The sequence below is a fragment of the Haliaeetus albicilla genome, chromosome 8 (assembly GCF_947461875.1).
Source record: "Haliaeetus albicilla chromosome 8, bHalAlb1.1, whole genome shotgun sequence".
NCBI classification, from domain to species: Eukaryota; Metazoa; Chordata; class Aves; order Accipitriformes; family Accipitridae; genus Haliaeetus; species Haliaeetus albicilla.
In genome coordinates, this window is record NC_091490.1 from 32,412,623 (window position 1) to 32,432,615 (window position 19,993).

Sequence of the window (19,993 nt, forward strand, 5' to 3'; positions counted from 1 at the left end):
ATGGCATATGTTAACGCTGACTGATCTCAGCCAGGGTATGGGCACAGAACTGTGAGCGAAGGATGGAGAAACTCTCAGCTACAAAACAACCCTGATTTTAAGAATCAACTTGACCATTTTAAATGGAAGAAGTTTACCATTCCTAATCCCAGGCAGTATAGCTGCTAACCTAAGTCAAGAGCTAGCAAAAACTTCCCTGGGAACTTAACCAATAGCATTTAGGAACACTAGTGCATATATAATTTTGTTTATGTGTAAGCTGTATAGAAAGCTGAGAAATAACACAGTATGGTACTCCTATAAGGCACAGCAAGATGCATCTCACACATTTTAAGTCCTGCATCTTAGCTGTGCAAAGGAGAGGATGCTTCAGGGATGCTGGCACAAGCACTGCCCAGCTGTGTTGTTGGTCTCAGGACACAGGTGACTTTACCTATTTTATTTAAATTGAACATGGTTTTAGGGCTGCTGGAACAACCAATTGATTTTTGCTAGGCAATAACTGGGAATCTCATGGATACAGCTTAATCCTGTGTTTATTTGTATTATGATTTAAAAAAAAAATATAGAACTTACTTTGCTCTGGGTTGATGTACTAATCCTGGGATCTCTTTATTAGATTTAAGTCTTACATTTGAACTGGCACTTTTTTCCTGAAACACACAAAAAACACACAACAGAGATACCATCAGTATCTATGAAGCACACAAAGCATGATAGGCATTTGTCATCATGGTGTTACACTGTGCTGGGTTCAGGCTCTTCTACCTGTACAACTGAATGAGAAAAGCTCATAAAAAACAAAATTAAAGGCAACACAATTGATGCAATGATCCCAGGCAGGCAATTTTTAAATGTCTTGGGCGCAGTGGCCTGGGGGCTTGCCTCTGGGTCACCGGGCGAAATCTGGCTGGGATGCGTAGCGATCAAACACCATGCTGGCTAATAACTCTCCAGCAGTCTATGGAAAACAAGGTGTGCAGCTGCGGCTTGGCTCCTTGTAGAGTTGTATTGATAATAACACCAACTGGCACCTTTAATAGAACAAGGCAAAGCATTGAAAAGGCAGAGCCCCAGAGTCACCCCAGACCTGTAGGTTTGCTCAGAACAGAGGTAAAAAACATTGGCATCATGTGGAAAACTGTATGTGAGAGAAAGCACAGATTAAACGTGCCAGTGAGAAGAGCAGCAATGGCAGACTTGACCTGCTCAACCAGAATTGGACACAAGGGGCCCAAGGAAGCAAACCAGAATACGTTTATAGACAAGAACACAACCATGTCCTCCACAGAGGACCAGAGCCATTAAAAACATCTTAAAAAATGACATGGGGAGGGAAAAGAGTTTAGCTGAGAGCCAGCAATTCAAGGTAACATCTTGTCCTCGTGCCAAGAGCTTCTGTAAACCAAAGCTTAGTGTAAACACATACTTATTGTCTGCAAAAACCTGGAGAAGGGTAAGGCCCCTTCCAGATCTTCCCAGTGCTGCGTGTTAGGGAAAGCTGCTGGTGCAGATGGGAGAGCTGAGTCAAATCTTACCACTCACCCGCTCCACAAACCCATCTGAATTTCTTGGGCACATCATGCCCATGACAATTAAGAAATGTAAACCCAAGAACTAGTGCTTTTGTGGGCAATTTTGGTGGTTTTGTTTTGTCTTATTTAGTCTTTGAATGTCTGAATCACACAACATGATTTTTAAGAGGGCTACTAAATCACTGAATTTAAAAAAAAAATGAGGCTGTCTAGCAGTTAATATTTTAATGAATAATTCTACAAGGGCTGTAAACATCAACTGCTTCAGTATATTTAACACTGTTTAATGCATATCTTCTAATCCTCCTAAACAGAGAACGGTGTCTTGCATGAAAATAACAGTGAAAGAGAAAGAAGCCTTTCTTCCAAGCCTTAATAAACGTCTCTCTCTGTTTGTTACACCCCACCAGCCACTGCCTTCCCATGATCCCATGATGTCAAGTCAAAGCAGCAGAACCGAAGACAAAACCACTTGTTTTCAAAGTATCTTCTAATTTTAAGTGTTAACTGGGGATGACTATGTATGTGCATGTTGCGTGTGTGGTGAACATGGATGTACGTAGTCATACAACTCATATGAGTTGTCAAGCAAACTCATACATCCATCAAGTAAACTAAAAAGGGAGGGACAGATGTCATAGAGAAGACATCAAACCCAGAAATGAGCTAAATCCCGACCTCATGCACCGGGGGAAACTTCATCCTCAAATCTGCTCCACCAGTTTCATTTGCCACAACGCAGAGGCAGAGACTGGGCATGGTCCACACTGTACATCTCGGATGGCACATCTGGATGGTCCAGCAGTAGGCACGTTCTGCAGCTGTAGCACTTCCTGCCCACCTACCGCAACACAAGGTGAATTTTGGGCTATCTTCTGTCCCTGCATACTGTCACGCTGGAGGCACAGACCTTTCCCCACCAAAAAACTGCTGTGAATCCATTGCCTCAATTAAAAGGGAAGGGAAGCTCTGATTTACAGCTCCTGCGTCGGGAGTTGTGATAAATCAAGGCAGTGCAAACCCGGCTTCCCACACCTCCACTTGTGGTTTGGCGTCAGTGCAGCCCTATCAGTAGCTGGAATCAGCACAAATCCCAGCCTAAAGAAACTTCAGTCACTGAGCAATATTCCGAATATTAACTGACTCACACAGGAAGACGGAAATATAATTCCAGTTCACTTAACTTCAAGATCCCAAAATTTACTCTTTCCCTCCTGTTGCTTCTGATAATTAACACACCTCAATTACCTATTACTTACAATTCTTCTACTTAATCAGAGTATGCCACCTTCTCCATCTGTTGCTCAGCAGGAACAAACAGAAAAAGAGAGTTAAGAGAAAAATAAAATCCAACCAGGCCTTGAATTGGCTTGTTGCTTTGTTTATAGCTATTATTTACGGCAGTGATATTTCATTACACTGACCGAAACACTGGTTTTGATAGAAAGAGATATTAAAAAATAATTCCTCTAAATACAAACAAGTAGAATATTTTTTTCCATCACTTTGAAGACAAACTGATTTGTCAGAAATTAAGTTTTGATTCTAACAGTGAGCTTACAAAGAAACCTGAAATGCTTTAATGTAGTCAGATTGCTCTTCCGGGCTGACTTGACTTTGGTTGAAGTGTCACTTCTGTCAGTCTAACCTCATTTTCTCCCTTATTTAAGATTAAATAAATTACCATGCATCAGCAGAACTGCAACTCATTTTAGAGTCCTAATCTGTTGCAAACAGAAATTAAGATGCAAAAGTTTGTTTTTAATCTAGCTCTGCTTATAAAGATTATTTAAAGTAAATGCAGTAAATGATGCCTCACACCACAAGCTTAAAAGTAAACCCTCCAGGATGCTGTACTCAGCGGCATTAGCTACGCTATAGTAAAAAGGCAAATAGTGGACATTTTACTTCACATTATTTTGCAATTAATCATTATCAAGGTAAATCTGTCATCCAATCAAGGTGATTTCATTTGATAGATTTGTTAATTATTGTTAATTCCTCCATAAAGGATGCACTGTATTCAGAATTTCAGGGCATTAACAGATGGTGGTGACTCTGCTGCCAGATGCTATTAACACAGCAACAGCCACTACTGCCATTATAATTAAATATCTGTCAACATTTCCCTTGATGCTTCCCCTCTTACAAACCCATTTCTAGAGACATGTGAACTTCATTTGAAGTCTTGCTGCTTCTTCTTAAGAGTGCCACAGATGGACTCAGGTAAGCTGCTAACAGTCCTTCCTTTCAACTCTCTTTACATTCACAGCTTACTAGAGAAGGGCTGATTTTTAAGAGATGCTTCCATAAGTGCTAACATATTTTATGGCAAAAATATACATTATTTTATCAATTTTTTTAACTGATTCAATTGGACAGGAAGAAATCAATTAAAGATGATAGCAGAAATTCTATTACCTAATCTAATGGCCAATTTTCATTAACTTACAGTCACATTTTGGTCTTTTAACTGCTTTTCCTCTAATGTTACAATAATTAAACAAATATACAACCAAATGGGGGAAACCCCCTATAAAACAGTAAAACTTAGTTTAAGTAAAATGGGGTTCCTTAGTTTCAAGGCTGTTTTTTGTTTAATTTGGAAAAGACTGAAGTATGCAACTTGCAACCGTATCTTGGAGCCACCAATGTTTGAAGGTGGCATGTTCCCCCAAATTAGTATCATATTTAAGATTAATTTGTCTGTAGTTTTGCTACTAAAATATATTGAAGGTGATAGAAACACCAAAGGTCTCTCCAGATAGTGATCATGTTTTACGCAATACTGGTAGTTTACAGCTATTAAAATATTTATAAAATAATATTCCTGATTTATATCAAGATGACACTTTTCCTCAAAGGAGCCCACAGCGCCTTTCAAACTGCTTTCTGGAGCCATGTAATTCATCACTGAAATAATTTAGGGGAAAAATGAAGTATTTATTTTCTCTTTATACCATAAATTACTTTTTAAAATAATTGTATTTGAAAAGAAGGAAACCAAATGCATCAGTTAGAAACGGCATGAAAGATGAGATGTAAAATTTCAATATGCCAGCCCAGCACTTTTTTCCTCCCTCAGTTACAAGGACCAGCCTCAGGTAATAATATTTTACGTGGACTGTCTTGATGCATCAGGGTGAACAAGGGAGAAGTACTGACCTATGAGATTTATGTACTTTATACATACATGAGCATTTTTTTTTTGTATTATCATTTGGCAGGAAGAGAGCCTCTTTCTTCTTTCTCTAGCTACCTGGAAGCAAAACCACCAGAAAATGTTATTTAGGGTAACTTTATAATGAACGGGCAAATCAAGCATTGAAAAATCTCAGATGCTGGTCAAAGAAGATTATTCTTGGATGCAATTTCATCAGAGGAATCACATTATCCCTGCCATAATGTGTATATGCATATATGTTGTGCTGTCCAGGAGGGGGTCTAGGGCACACTCGGTGATGAGGCAGGGCACGGTATGGATCGTGTACATTGGATGGTACTAACACAGGGAGTCCATTCTCCTCCTCCTCTTGGGATCCTATGCATGGCATGAGGGATGATGAAAATCATGGACACATCTGATGACGGAGGTGGGTGCCTGCACAGGCTGAGCTTTGGAAACCAGGCTGAAGAGGAGTTCGGTTTGCACACAACGAGCACCAGACAGTGTGCTCCAGATGCACACCTGCTCCAAAATATACATCGGACCTTAAAGCCAGGGCTTAGTAATGAATTTAAGCTTCATGGCATGCACGCAAAGAGAGACAAAGAAATAGATGCTCATGGTGAGAAGACACCTACGAAAGATGTTATTTATCATCGCAGTCATCAGAAGGACCTTCTACCTTTCCAAAATAAGTTTTTCTTAGAAGCAGCCTTCTACTGGCAACTGTCATAAGAAGACCAATATTGGAACAAACTCCCCTGATCTCTCCAATACACCTCCCAGGTGGCTGCAACTGTGGATGCAGTCACATAGACTCCTGAACACACAACTGCGATGCAAGTCAATGGGTGCTGGCACCACTCCACTAATGACACCCGTCTTGCCCCAGGCTCCTATAGAACATTTTTTGTGATCCACCACAGGAGCTCAGTTTTAAGGAGCACCTTGTAACTGAGGCACCCGAGGTAATAACAATGTTCAGCCTGTCCATTTGACCAAGTGCTGCTGTCTGGCCACCCGGAGCACCTCTGTCTTCAGTATGAGGACTTGAAAACACAGCTGTTATTTGCAGATTGGAATGAAGCTTGAGGTCATGTTTCATAATAAAATCTTAGTCTTAAATGGAATATTTTAATAAATATTATCGCTGTATCAGGCCAAAATTTCCTCAATTAAGCCTGAACGATTTGCCCATGATGCCTTAGCCCTATAAATAACTCCATCCTTGCAGATGTCTAAAAGCTGTCTGGACTCGGTCCTGGGCAGCCAGCTCTAGGTGGCCCTGCTTGAGCAGGGGGGTTGGACCAGATGACCTCCAGAGGTCAACCTCTGGTGACCTCCACCTGAGGTGACCTCCACCTCAACCAGTATGTGATTCTGCGATTGAAGTATCTTTCTTAATAAAATGGACACTGGAAAAAAAAAGATTTTGAGTGGGTTTGTTGAGTTTTATCCCCAAGTAACAGTGAGAGAGACTGAAGGCTGAAGACTTCAGGCCCAAACTGTGGCCGTTCAGGCATGCAAAGGGAAGGCAGCATCAGACACACTGCCTGGCATTTATTTTGGAAAGAAATCACATTCTGCACACCCAGCCAACATCACACAGTGAGTCTGCACTGACGCTGGGAGTATAACCCAGGTTTGGCAGAGAAAAATCCTGTGCTTTCATCAAAGGTCCATGGTTTTCTCAAATTTGTTCCAGAGGGCAGGCCTCATCCTGTAGTGAGCCACTTAACAGAGCTCCTCCTTCCCAGCTATTACTGGGAAATTTTGCTGTAGCAACTCCAGCTCCTGAAATGCAATATGGAAGAGCAGGATTCAGAAAGCACAAAGAATTTAAAAATTACTCAAAATGGTATAAAAACAGGTAAAGAAAGAGAAAGGTGCAAATCCTGAGCAGCTTTCTACAGCCCACCAGAAAGGCATCCATATGCTACGATCTGAGAAACTAGATAGCGCTGCTTTTAGTGTTTATCTACCAGTCATACATACATGCACGCATATATACCCATACATCTTGCTCAGTGAGACCTGGCTTAAAGTCAACAAGAGTCTTTCAACTGAGTGCAAGGTGGCTTTCAGCCAGGCCTTCAAAACATGAAAGAGAAATGCTTGTTGTGCCTGTACAAAGTAAATACAACCTACATGGAGATCCTTCACCAGACTTGGATAATCCACTAAAGAAGCCAACACAGAAATTCAGGGCTAGTGCAAGTGAGAAGAACTAGAAATGATGCTACAGAACAGCATGGATTACAAGGAAACTGGGTGAATTTGGAGACCAAGAAAAAAGAAACTGTAGCTGAGAACATGCTACAAACTCGGAGAGCAGTTTAAACGGAGCCTAATTTATCCCCCCAAGGGAGGAAGCAAACAACCTCGCAGAGCATGGCACTGGCTGGAGGCAGGGCAACATAACTTGCTCTGTCTGCAGATTTGGCCCCATTTCAGTTCTTGCCCCGCTGGCTCTCCGATATTGAGCTCCCTCTCCAAAGACATCTAATCTGAGGTTACTTGCTTTCTGTTCAGGTTGTCACTTGGCCTGCTTTTTTTTTTTCTTGGATAAGCTGTTTGCATATTTGGCTGAAACTGGTGCAGTAACTAATCTGTAGTTGATTTTTTTAAATGCCTTTGAGACGTTAAAAACTGAGGTGGGGGGAAGGGGAGGGAACTATTAGAAGAACATCTAACATGCCCGTTACACTGAACTCAAGCTGCACGATCTCAAAAATCTGAAAAATCCAACCAGAAATGTGAAGTTGGGAAAAAAAAAAAAAAAAAGAAAAAAAAGAGGAAGGAAAAAGCTCCCTCTGGAGAGAGTTGCAGGACTTCTGCAGTATCTACATATAGTTCACCCTCAGCCAAAGTTACTGGTCTTTGAGCTTTGACGGAGAACGTCATTAAAGAGCACAGAAAAAAACTGAATGGCAATTCCCACCACTAAAAGGTTTTCAAAGGGCATTAATATTTACTAAATCTAATAGCTACAACTTTTTAAATTCCCCCATCAGCTTTTCAACTCCTTCTCCCTCCCAATCAATGTTAGAAAGTCTGGACTAATTGGTTACGGTAATTCCAATTAATTCTGTCAGGTAACCAAATACCAGGAAGGCTGTAGATAAACTGAAATGTAGACATGGGAGCAGCTGTCACAAAGACAGGAAATTAAGGCAGGTAAACAGATGAAATTACAAACAAGGAGCGTATATGATAAATAAGTATGACCAATAAATCCTCCAGGGAAAGACTTACCTGCACCTTGCCATTCTGTTCCCTTTCACAGCTCTGCAGTTGTATCGCTCCACACATTTGAATCATCTCCTTTCTATATGGCTTGTGAGACCAAGGTCCATAAACATAAAAATGTGTATTTCTATCTCCAAGTCCTTTTCTGCAGATAGATTGCTAAACTTAAAGGAGTCCCCTACAGAAAATGAGGGGCATAATCACTGGAAAAACGCCTCCATTCTGAAATACGAGGTTTACACTGCCCTAAACATCAGGCTTTTCTGGTTCCTTCAGCCTCCATGGTACTCTGAAAGGTCAGCCAGGATAAAAAAAAATGAACATCACAGACATAAATAAAGCTAAAACACCTGATTCCAGAGAACTGCATGAAGTTTCATTTCAAACGGGAAATTATCTTGCTCCTTCAGCAGGAGTCTTACTTATCCACGTAATAAAACTCTGTGTTTCATAGAGAATGGGAACACGAGCAGGAAGCAGAGGAAGGGACACGTCTGCAAGATTTCCAGCGGGAAGCAATTTGCAAAATGAAGTTGAGGAACATCCCCTCTACGAACAGCTTTGCAAGAGGCTGAAAACTGTCCCTTACAGTTATATACACCAGAAATTAAGGTGATAAGGGATTGCTTTAGAGCATTAAGAATACTTGCTTACATCAAAAGATATCCAGAAATACTGTAAATAAAATGCTATGGGCAGAAAGGAGACCTGCCCTCCAGCTCTCATTAATATACCAGACCTTTAATGGCTTTGGTACATCGGAGTGGTTGAAAGTTTTATCCAGCAAATAAAAAATAGATGGATAAAAGTTAAAAACTGCATTACTGGTAACTTACAAGACTAGACTGACTCTTGAGGAAACTTCAGAGGTTTTAGGGCACCTGGCAACAAAAAGCACAACTAACCTTGCTCTTTTGCCAGTATGTCCCTCTTCAGACTGTACAGCCACCCTGGATAACAAAACCTGGCTCAAAAATTAACTTTCTGCTTATTAAGCCTGTGTCATCAATTATTCTCTCTCCTGCTCAACAAGCTTTTACAAAAACGTAGTTATTTATAGTAAATGTATATATTACTAATGCTCTCAATTTTTCACGCATGTCTCCTGAAGGCAGCGTTCCACCAAGTGTTATAACATGGAAAGAGTTGGCATTAAGCATGAAACAACAGTATTGCGTGAAGTCTGTAAAACATTTATAGCCAGGAATAAATGGTGTAGACAGTCTTGAGAGTAACCTGGTGTATTACACAGCCCATCTGCAGCAGGCCATTAGTTTTTGCTTCCATTAGTTTTTGCTTCAAGAAGGCATTTCACTGGAATGGCAAGCAGGTTATTGCTACTACAATTTTTGCAGAGCTTTTTATTGGGATGGTTTTGAAGAGCTTTATGCCCTTCAAACATATACAAGAGAACATATCCAGAGAACAAGATGTGCCCTGTTTCGTGGCTTTTTCAATAGCTGGGCCTAAAATTTCAGCAGCTGTAGTTATTTCTAAAGCTGGTTTTCTAAAGGCAAAACTGAACTTTTTCAGCCTGTTTTTGGAACATGCTCTATGCCCACCCTTAGTAAAACAGTTCCCTGAGAGATGCCTCCATGCCATGCATATGCAAGCGAAGCCTTCTGAAATCTTCCCCCACTGTCAAAACCAACCAAGACTGATGACTCCCTGTGTGTGCATATGCTACCCCACTGCCTTAGTACGAAGTTTTGAGTTACATTTTAAGCTGGGCTCATTGAAAAGACGGTGACCGTCAAACAGCCACTTTGAGGAGGTGTTAAAAATAATACTTGGTTCCCTCCATCTGCAAAACAAGAGCAGGTTGATGGTGTCTCCTCTTGTAGAGTTTGCAGTTATACTGGTCATTGGCTTTTATCTGCAAATTGCAAGTTTGAGTAGACTATGTTTATTACCCATTTCTTATTACATCCAAGCAGTTCCATAAAGTGCACTGAGACCCTCCTAGATGTTAGGACAAGGAGTGTCCCACTAACCCAGTCTTAATGGGGCATTTGCAGGATAGATGTAAGATAATTTTTCCCTCTTGTTCAAACCTGAGATTTACAAAGGATGGAACAACAAGGAAAGGAGTGAAAGAAAAAGTCCTTCTGGGTTTGTTGTCTACAGTTAAGAGAAGAGGAGAACAACTGGAACTAATTAGAAGATGTGGTGCAAATGAAAAAACACCGTTAAGCCAAATGTAAACAGAATAAAATGGTAGCAGGAAATTTTGATCAAGGTAACCCTGAGAAGTGAGATGACAGAAAACTGAGAGTAGCACTACTCATCAATACAAATATATACGCCACAGGAAGGTTTTGGGCATTCACAGCCTATAGGGATAAGTCTCATGCATAAAGCAGCAGCATAAATACAACAACTATCTCCATGTGTCCCACTAACATGCAGGCATTCTCACACCCATTATTCCCACAATGTGCCTCCAGTTCCCACAGGCTCACATCATGGGAAACACCTCCAAACATGTGGAACATCATATGCTGCACACAGCGTGCTCATGTAGATGGACACTGCTGGCTAACTGCATTTCCCACTTGCAGAGCTGTGTGGCTGACAAAGGGAAAACAACATATTAATGCCTGTTCCAAACCGGCAAGAATTCCCTACAATAAGCTCTCATTCTCCCAGCACTGTCCAAGACTCAAATTTTTAGATTTTTGGTAGACTGCAATTATGTAAATGCCATTGCTGGAACATATTTTCAATGTCTGTATTTTTCTCCTCTCAGCATCTGTTTTATTTGCATTAATTCTCAAATTTGCACAAGGCGTAAGATTTAAGACCCAAGAGAATGAAGTTATAGTTCTTGCTACATGGCAAATTTCAGCAAGCATGGGTAAAATGTACATTTTAAAGGACATAATAGTTTGAATATTATTACATATGACATACGTACTATTACACACATGAGAAGTATTATGGCTGCAGGAGGAGCCTTAAATCTGATTTATGTATTTTGTACCATCTTTTAATCATTTTGGTTAGCCGCCACTTTTGAATAGTAGAAAGAATGATTATTATTTCACAAAGAATATAGTAGCCTGCTCACTTGCTGAGTTTCCACTCCTCAGATATATAAGCATGGATTTTGTCTGGATTCTCCAAATAAATTTACCTGAGAGTAATACTGAGAAGAGATATCATATACATCAGAATTAAAGACAATCACAAACAGTTTAAAAATATTATAAGCCGTTTAAATCAGTAACGGAGGCTGTGTTTATCTCCTTCAAGTTTCCTTGGAAAAAGAGCGGATAAATAAGCATGTCTCCTCAGTGTTAGCAAGAAGAGGCACCAATAAGTAAATATATTCCATCAAGGATGTATAAAAATAGCTTTGACACTCAAGATGCTGCAGATTAGAGGAAGACATCCAAGCCAATATTGGGTGAAGAACCAGCTTAAAATCCAATTACAGGCCTGGAAATACTCATGTACTCAACATTTAAGATGTCCAATATTTAAGAGTCCCCAGATGACTGTATGCCTGTTACGGCCTTTACTGTCCACTCTGATTTTAATGTGCCCATCATCTCCCCTTCTGCATCACCTCTTCCCAAAACCACCCCTCACAGATGGGAGAGGACATGGAAAAGACTCAAAATGAGCTCTGCCCTCCTTTTCCAGAAAGCGGCAAATCTTTTCTCCAGGAAAGCGTCAGTGCCAGCCAAACGTGGCTGCTGTGCATCAGTCCCAACAGTGGCATGGCCATGAGACAGGCCAGTGTTGGGATACCATGTCTGTTCCCTTGGGAGGGACTGGCCATGGAAAAGGAGGTCTCATACGCCATGCAAGATCAGGCTGGCTAGGGATGGACCCTTCACTCACCCACAAAATGTCAATGGCTCCTTGATCAGAATGTGAAATAGCATTGTGAAACTCTACAAGATTAGTCTCCTCAAAGTTTCACATGGTATCAACTGCCACGAAAGAAAGATATTTCAAATTATCACCTAACTGCATCACCTGAGGGCATGTATCCAAACCACTTCAACAGATTTCTGTCTAGCCTGTTCTCCAAACTCCTGTCCTGCAGGTTTTCTCAACAGCCTGTCTTCCATTTTGTCAGCTCCCTAAAAGTTCAAACGTTTATCGTACTACCCAGCCTAAATCCTTGCCTGATGTCTTCTTGCATCTCTCAGTGGTCATGGAGAAAAAACGATTGTCATGCCTTTTAAAGCAATCTTTCATATATTGGGTGACTTGCGTTTCCTTCTGTATTTTTAGGCTAAACAAATCAATTCCTTCCATCTTCCATTACAGCTTACATTTGCTAAACGTCCTATTCTTGTCACTCCCCTCTGGGCTCTTTCCCATCTGCCTACATCTTTCCTACAGAGCACATTTCCAATTTTGGTCACAGTATTTAAAGCCTCACTGAAGTCAGGATGTATCACATGTATTGCCATATTTAAGAGCAAGAGAAGCTCCTGTTTTTAATGCTCAAACCAGCAAGGTTAACCTACCGTATTCAGAGATGGCATTTCTCTGCCTGCAGCAGTCCTATCTGAGAATCATAAGCAAACGGATGGAAGCTGCACTTGGCTTTACCAACTATTTTCACTGCTGAGGTTTCCCTAAAAAAAGGAAAGCACATTTATTTTGAAAAGCAGGTCAGATCACATATTTGGGGATGAGAGAGCCCAACTCCTTCAAAAACAGAGGCAGCTCCAGTTCAAATCTCTCCAACTTCTGCAAGCCCTCTCTGAATGTACTCATTTTGTTACTGTAAATCATGGTTTGCCACTGAAATATCATTAAGTTTTATTACCACTTATAAAGGAGACATCTGTAAACTGTGCATTCATACTTCAAAAAAACAAGGTAAATAAATGCTGAAGGAGAAATAGGCTGAGCTCTACTTCTCTAATGGGGACGCAAAATTTGTGGTACAGTACTCAAATTCTCTCTCAAGCCAAAAAGCTGGTGGGGATAATCTGTCTTCCTGCCTCAACCCTTGGATTATTTAATAAAACAATTGTTCGGTGCTAAGAGAATTATCAGAAAGTAAAATATCCGCACATTCCATGACTCACAGTCCAACAGCTTCTTCCTAAAATTAACAAAAATCACATGCAACAAGCAAAACAGGCATTCATTTCAATTTTGTTATTTCTAATCAAAACTAGCTTTCAAGTCTGCAAGTTGATTTCCAGCCATTTGCAGATGCCAAGTTTTAACACATACTCTATTTTCAAGTCAGGTGACTGCAAAGATAAGTACCTCTAAAATTTAATAGGGTTGTCCCATCACAGAAATATTCAGAAAATGATGGACCGGTATGTTACCACCAAAAGATGCAGCATTGCCAAACACGAAAGCTTTCTGTCTCAGTCAGAAGTATACTCTGACGCACGTTCATAGACATGGTACTTACAATGAGGAGAAAACTAGAGTTTAGTATGGAAATACTGCCTCATTTTTCACTACAGTGTTGTAGGATTAGCATTCAATTACTTCCCTACACTTAATTAACTCCTTGTTGAATCTTAATGTGATAATGAGAACTTAATTCAAACCATATACCACATCAATGAACCTAACAGCAAAAATAGATTTTATTAAAGTCACCAAAGCCCCATAATCCCTGTCTTTTTATAACACTATGAGCCATATAAAAGCACAGCAGCTGCAACAGGCCAGGAATCTTCTCCAATTGCTACTAAGAACATTAACAAATAAAATCTATTCTGAAATCAAAATCAGTAAGCTATGATTAATATTTCTCACTTGTTCATCTCTCTGGCAAAACAAAGAGCAGCAGAGACATGGTGATCAGGACTCTCTGCAGATCCTATACCTATGTTCAACCAAAGACCATGTTAGGTCATTTGTTCTGTCAAAACTTTCAACTTTTGAACAACCCATAGCAGAGATGCAAGATATGTATTCCTTCCTTGGCCTTTCTCTGGCCCACATTTTGTGAACTGTCAAAAACAGACTAGAGACCTAGCAAGACCTAGAACTTAAAGACCTAGGAAGGAGCACACTTGACCTTCAAGCAGGTCTATCAACTCTATCAGGAACACCAACAAATAGATCATATAACTTTTACAAAGACAACGGGAAACACCGTGCTTTGCGCTTAGCAGCCAAATCTGACGCTTACCCAAACCCTCTCAACCTGAAGGACTGCAAAAGCAGTTTTGAAACAAACTGAGGCATGAACTGTGAGTTAGGATCACTTTTTCCCCTACCAGTGAAATACAGAACTGCTCTCATTCCCTGACTCTTCATGAAAAGCGCAGCCTCTCACATCACTGAGCGTGCCGTGACGGAGCACGTCCATAAAGAATCATGTGCTTAAATTCATTGTTACCAGTTTTCCTTTTGTAAACTTCAACCTAGGCACACTTTGCTCCTGTATCTGCAAAGCACTTAAGGGCCTGTTTCATCTCATGGAGGTGCCTAAACCCCCCTTAGGTCAATGGTGCACGTGCTCATAACACTGCTCTCCTGAATCATGGTCTGCACGACTCTTCCAGCAGAAGACCACATGTACTGAAGACTAATTTTGCAGCTATTAAACGTCACCACGACAGCGACTGAATCTATGCTGGAAGGACTCTTTGCAGTACTGCTATGTATGTTTAGAACAGCTGGGTGAGGCATGCAAGGAAGGAAAGCCAAAGGGGAAGACAGGCAAACAACCACAGGGACAGCATGGAGGCCGGGTCAAGAAGCTTCTGCCATGTATAGGCAGAATTGACAAAATAACCTTCACCAGAGAAAGGAAGAGCAAACAGTAGATGGGGGACCACAAGATGGGGGCACATTTTATGATGTTTAAACGTCACTTAAACCAAGAGCAATCAACTGAGTGTAATGAGCAGAAGGAAACACGATCCTTTCAGCCAAGACTCCTCTACTTATTTCTTCCACATGAAACACGGGCAGTCACACATCATCCTAAACTTGTAGCTATAAATAAGCAGGTGGAAACACTGCACCATCCTATTATGCTCTAGGACCATTAAAGCCTTTCTGTTACTATGTATAGGGCTTGCTCCTTTGCCTCAGCAAACAGGACGGCCTCGCCATGCACTGCTTACAAGTGTACTTGCCTCAAACCTGAGAGCTCCTGTGCCTGTGGTCTCTCTTCTCCAACTCATCTACGGACTTTCCTGTTGCTCAACCAGCACCAAGTGAGCTATCTGTGATTACATCAACCTCAGACTGAGCTGGTGCACAGCTATTTCCCCTGCCCACTCATTTCTGAAGGGGCACGTTAAACAACTCGCTAACTGGCCAGCAGGTGCAGAGAACACTCAGGATGTTGTCAGGGCTTATCCAGGAAGACAAACACTTAGATGATTAGGTGGTCTCCTCCCAATCCTCAAATTCAGAGTTTAGTTTAAGCTCCAAATTCCTGGAGCTTAAAATCGCTTTCAATTAATATTAGCCTCACTGTTGCAACCTTGCTGAGAGGGTGGCTTCTGGGCTCCCAGATCCCCCAAGTGACCCAGGGAGCTGCACAGCTGCTTCCACTGACATTCAGCACATGCTCTCCTGGACCCATCAGAAACTCTGGTCAACCTTAATAATGCAATGTATGTTCAGAGCGTATTTTTCAATATCGAAAGGTATTTATTTACCTCTTGGTAGGCCCCTCTCTCATTAAGAGTGCAGTTTCACGATCAATTTATGGCCATTTGACTGAGGTCTGCCACTAAAAGGGTCCCAGCCACACACTTTTGGTATGCTCCTTCTGCCAGGACTGGGACTTGTCTGGCCCCATAAGGAGCCCTACCAACTCAGTGATCTGTCTGAAAAGAAAACTTTAAAGTCTTTTTCCTATGGTTCATTCACACCAACTGACTCAAATGGCTGGGCAGCCTGCCGAGTGCCAAAACCAAAGCACCAGGGAGGTGGCATGGCTGGGGGAAACCTTCCCCCTCTCTCGGTTTCCACTGCAAAGCTCACCTCTTTGGAAAGCTGCACACCATTAGTTGTTCTCCTCTGTCCCCACTCTTACACTGTCAGCCTTTATTTACTTATGTATGAATGCCACCGTGAGCAGGAACAAAGATGTCTCTCTTGTAGTCGATTCATGGCTTTGCATTCAAACGATAGCCTTCTCCTTCCCTTTTCTCCTATCCACAAGGTACCTTTGCAAAGACTTTAAACTATGCAACTTGTGTCCTTGCGTGATTATAAATAGTGCCCGTTGACATGGCTGCAAAGAAGGTTCCAGAGGAGAAAGCAGAGATATATCAGGAGTAAGTCCTACATCCCAAATGTTCAATAAACTGGACTTCCCAAATGAATTATGAAAGCAAATTTCACAGTGTAATTATCTTGCTGAAAGACAAAAAGATCTTTCAGATGTTTTGTTTAAAATTATTTAACATCTAAGTATTGATTAAAACATTTTAGAACGACTATTTATCACCTAGGATTTATAAAACCCGGAATACAGTGAATAATTTCAAGACAAGAAAAACAATGTAATAACAAGTAACATGATTTAATTCTACATGCTGTACTCTGCCTCTTGTTATATTTGGTCTAAGCTATCAGCCTACTGTAAAAGCCAGCCAAGAATTCTTCAAGCACTGCCAGAGCTAGAAATACTGGCCAGAAATATTTGTCATATCACAGCTCAGTTTCCAAAAAGTAAGATGCTGGACTTCCACAGCCAGGAAAATACAAGGTGCAAAGGAAAATAAAAAATGGACTTATTTAATATTGTTGGAATGCATCAGATCAAATGAATCCAAGTGCTCTTAATCCTGTAGGACTGCGGCATGACAAATACACTTCATTTAGATACTCAGTCCCTGTGAGTCAAATCAGTCTGGAAGATTCAGCCCCACAACTGCTGGATGTTATTCAATTAGCATGAGGCAATGATTTCCAGTCCTCAGCAACCAAGGCAGCCTTCTCCTTTAAGAGAGCCAGACAGTTTTACCTTGGATTAAATTTATTGATTTTTCCATTGTGTATAAATAACAGTCTCATCAGGCAATTTCAGATGAGTTCACCAACCACAGCATTAATGAATTTTGCTAATTTTTTCAAAGCACTCACAAAATACAAACCAATGGTGTCTTATAATTAGGTGTAACTGCAGAGGCAGCTTCTGCAATACATATATCTCCAAGAAAAATGTGTTGCCACAGACATGCCCTTAAGAAGTTTAGGCTTTGTATTTACTTACTGTAGGGTACAATATCTTCAGCCACAGCCAGTCCTATTAATTTCAGTGAGCCTACCTGTTGCAGTAAGCCCTGCTCCCAGGAGAAGGATACCAGGAGGAATGAGTATCTCTCAAAGAAACCGTACCTCTTTGCTGTTTTGTTCAGGACTCAGACCTTCACTAATCCTAGCCAAGGTAAGATCCCATGTACAAACCTAACAAATTAGGAAATTAGAAAAAAATTAGGAACAAACCCTACTTCTTCATCTTGGATCAGGAAAAAATTAGGAACAAAACCTAATTCTTCATCTTGGACCAGTTGCAGGTGTGCAGATGCCCAGTTTCAAAGCCAGGATAGCTGCTGTAAGATCATGTTTTTCACCCACCTTACTTTCAAGCAGCAGCAATGCTTGCCCATCCAAATAGCATATTTACCTATTTACAATGAAAACATGCCCTGAAAACTGTCTCTGATTGGAATCAGGAAGGTTCTTCACATGAGTTTAAGTGTCAATATATTCAAGGTACTGATTCTGAAAGAAATGTAAAGCAGGATTTTTATATTATTTTAAAGGAGAAGATGAGAAGACCCTTTTTCAAGCTCATTTTGACATCATATAATGATGAAGTTCACCACTTACACATCTGTGCTAATTGATCAGACTGACTGAATCTGAGCTTTGACTAATACCAAAGCATTATATAACAAAGGCATTCAACGCGCTTCATTCTGCAGCAATAAAACTTGCTCCCAAAGTTCACCCTTTGGCTTTCAATTATACTTCACAATCCAAGCTTGTATTTTAAAGCAAATATCCATTCTGTAGTATTAGTATTTTGAGGGAAAACTTTTACATGGGAAAAATGTTGTAAACAGTACTTGAAATTTGTATTAAAAAAACCCCCAACAACCCCAAACCCTCATATTTATGTAAATACCATATTTCAATTATATTGGTTGCAGTGAACATGTGATACACCTTGATTTTTCTAAGGCTTTTGTCATCATGTCTCTGGGCATTTTCATAAACCAGTTAGGAAAACCAAGTCTGTTTGTCTAGACCTACTAGATGAAAACACTCTAGGATAAGTGCAAAGCTGGCTGGGAAGCCATACAGAAGGTAGTTTACAACTGCACATTGTTAAAATGGAGGAATACATCAAGTAGGATTATGTTGGTATCTGTCCTGGAGCTGGGTTTTCATTAGGGACTGGGATGATGAATAATAATGAACTGGAGACTACAACTGCTTTCCAAAATGACAGAGAGCATCAATCCAGGAAAGACTCTACTTTACAGAATTCAAAGTTATTGTGACAACTTGGAGATGTACTGAAAAACACAGGAGATGATTCAAACAGGGCCCAAGTGCTAGGTATTACACGTAGGCAGGAATTACCAACTGGATAGATACAACATGGAAACACCAGCTTACACAGTGATTCTCCTAAACAGGACCTAGAAGCTTGCTGGACACGAGCCATCAATATCATGGTCTTGCAGAAAATACAGGCATCATACTGATGCATGTAAAAGATGTAACAGGCTGCAGAATACGTGACCTTCTTCAGCTACATGCACCAAGAAGGTCTCAAAGAACCACAAGAACAACTAGAGGTCCACAAAGCATGACCATTGAGAAAATAAGTCATGAGCTAGAGCTGCTCAACCTAAACAATGACAGAACTGAGACACTATAAACTTCTGTTCTCCATAGCTACAGAGACCCCAACAACCATGATGACATATAAATCGACCATTAACTTGGAAATTTGAATGGCAATGCTGTTCACTATTTCACTGCCCCAAATCCTGATGGTGGTATTCAATTGAAGTCCTTGCTTTGCAATCCCAATACGCCTTCCCTTTCCTGATAACTATGGATCCTATTCCTAGTCCACTCCGATGACTTTGTTCCTGACAACTTCTTTATTCATATAAGGCAATGAGCTTGAAGCAAGAGCAGAATAATTATTTGGTACCTCCCACCCCAGTGTTAAGTTCCTCTAAACTCAATTAATCACGAACAACCTCTGGCAGCTCACAATTTGCCAGCAAGATACACCAAAGTAATAAGTGATTTCATATTCTGCTTTTGAAGACAAGCTATTAAATTCACATACTGTGCTACTTTAATCAAGAATAGTTAATTAAGCTGTTCCCTTGATACGAATTTTTATCATTCTGTACCAGTCATACATCACTTTTATAGGACTCAGACTGTGGCCATGATGCATGTTTGTAATCTGTCTTTCCAAATTAATCTGTCACCATTTGTAAACTCAAAGCGGACCCAAGATATTTTGTCTCACCAGTAACTGGGCCAAGTTTGGGGACACTGAGGACTGGTGGGTGAGTGATGCTGGAGCACCACTTAACAAAGGTTTCAATGGAAAGCTGAATTACAAATCCCTCCGCGGTTCGTCACCCAACACGACACAAAAGACTTTGTTATTATTTTAGTGCTTTGTATTTGCATCACTTTTATTTCCTTAAGTGAACTCGGCTTTATGCTCTATGCTACCGTCATAAAATCAATTTAATAACTTACATTTACGTAGTAATCATCAGCATACATAATGCAGAAGTCATAAGTATAGGCCATAAAACTAGGGAGATCTGTAGTGTCAGATTATTAAAAACATTAACATATGATAAGGATCTAAGTCTAAATTTATTACAAGCAAAAATCCCCAACGATTTTCTATTACATTACCTGAGCTCAAGGACAGGCTAATGCAATGCTTTTCTAGAAAAAAAACTTTCAGACACGCAGTCATAGGAACTAGATTTCAATCTCTTCTGTTTTAAAGCACTCACAGAAGTATGATACAAAAAAATGACATCACTATTTGGCTATGTGACTTAATCGTAAAAAAAGA

General features: G+C 40.5%; 1 protein-coding gene and 1 long non-coding RNA gene across 3 annotated transcripts in view; both read right to left on the bottom strand.

The window, feature by feature from the left end:
* The window catches only part of C8H1orf21 (chromosome 8 C1orf21 homolog), a 129,729-nt gene that overhangs the window by 15,649 nt on the left and 94,087 nt on the right, over positions 1–19,993 (bottom strand). For both annotated transcript variants that reach the window (XM_069789586.1, XM_069789587.1), the window contains exon 4: positions 577–653. In XM_069789586.1, coding sequence (XP_069645687.1) covers positions 577–653 — 77 coding nt within the window. The remainder of the gene's footprint in view (positions 1–576; positions 654–19,993) is intronic.
* On the bottom strand, positions 6,898–12,728 carry LOC138686303 (uncharacterized). Its single transcript, XR_011325639.1, has 3 exons — positions 12,438–12,728; positions 10,372–10,521; positions 6,898–8,239 (listed from the first exon to the last, which is right to left on the bottom strand). It is a non-coding gene; the product is annotated as an uncharacterized lncRNA (long non-coding RNA).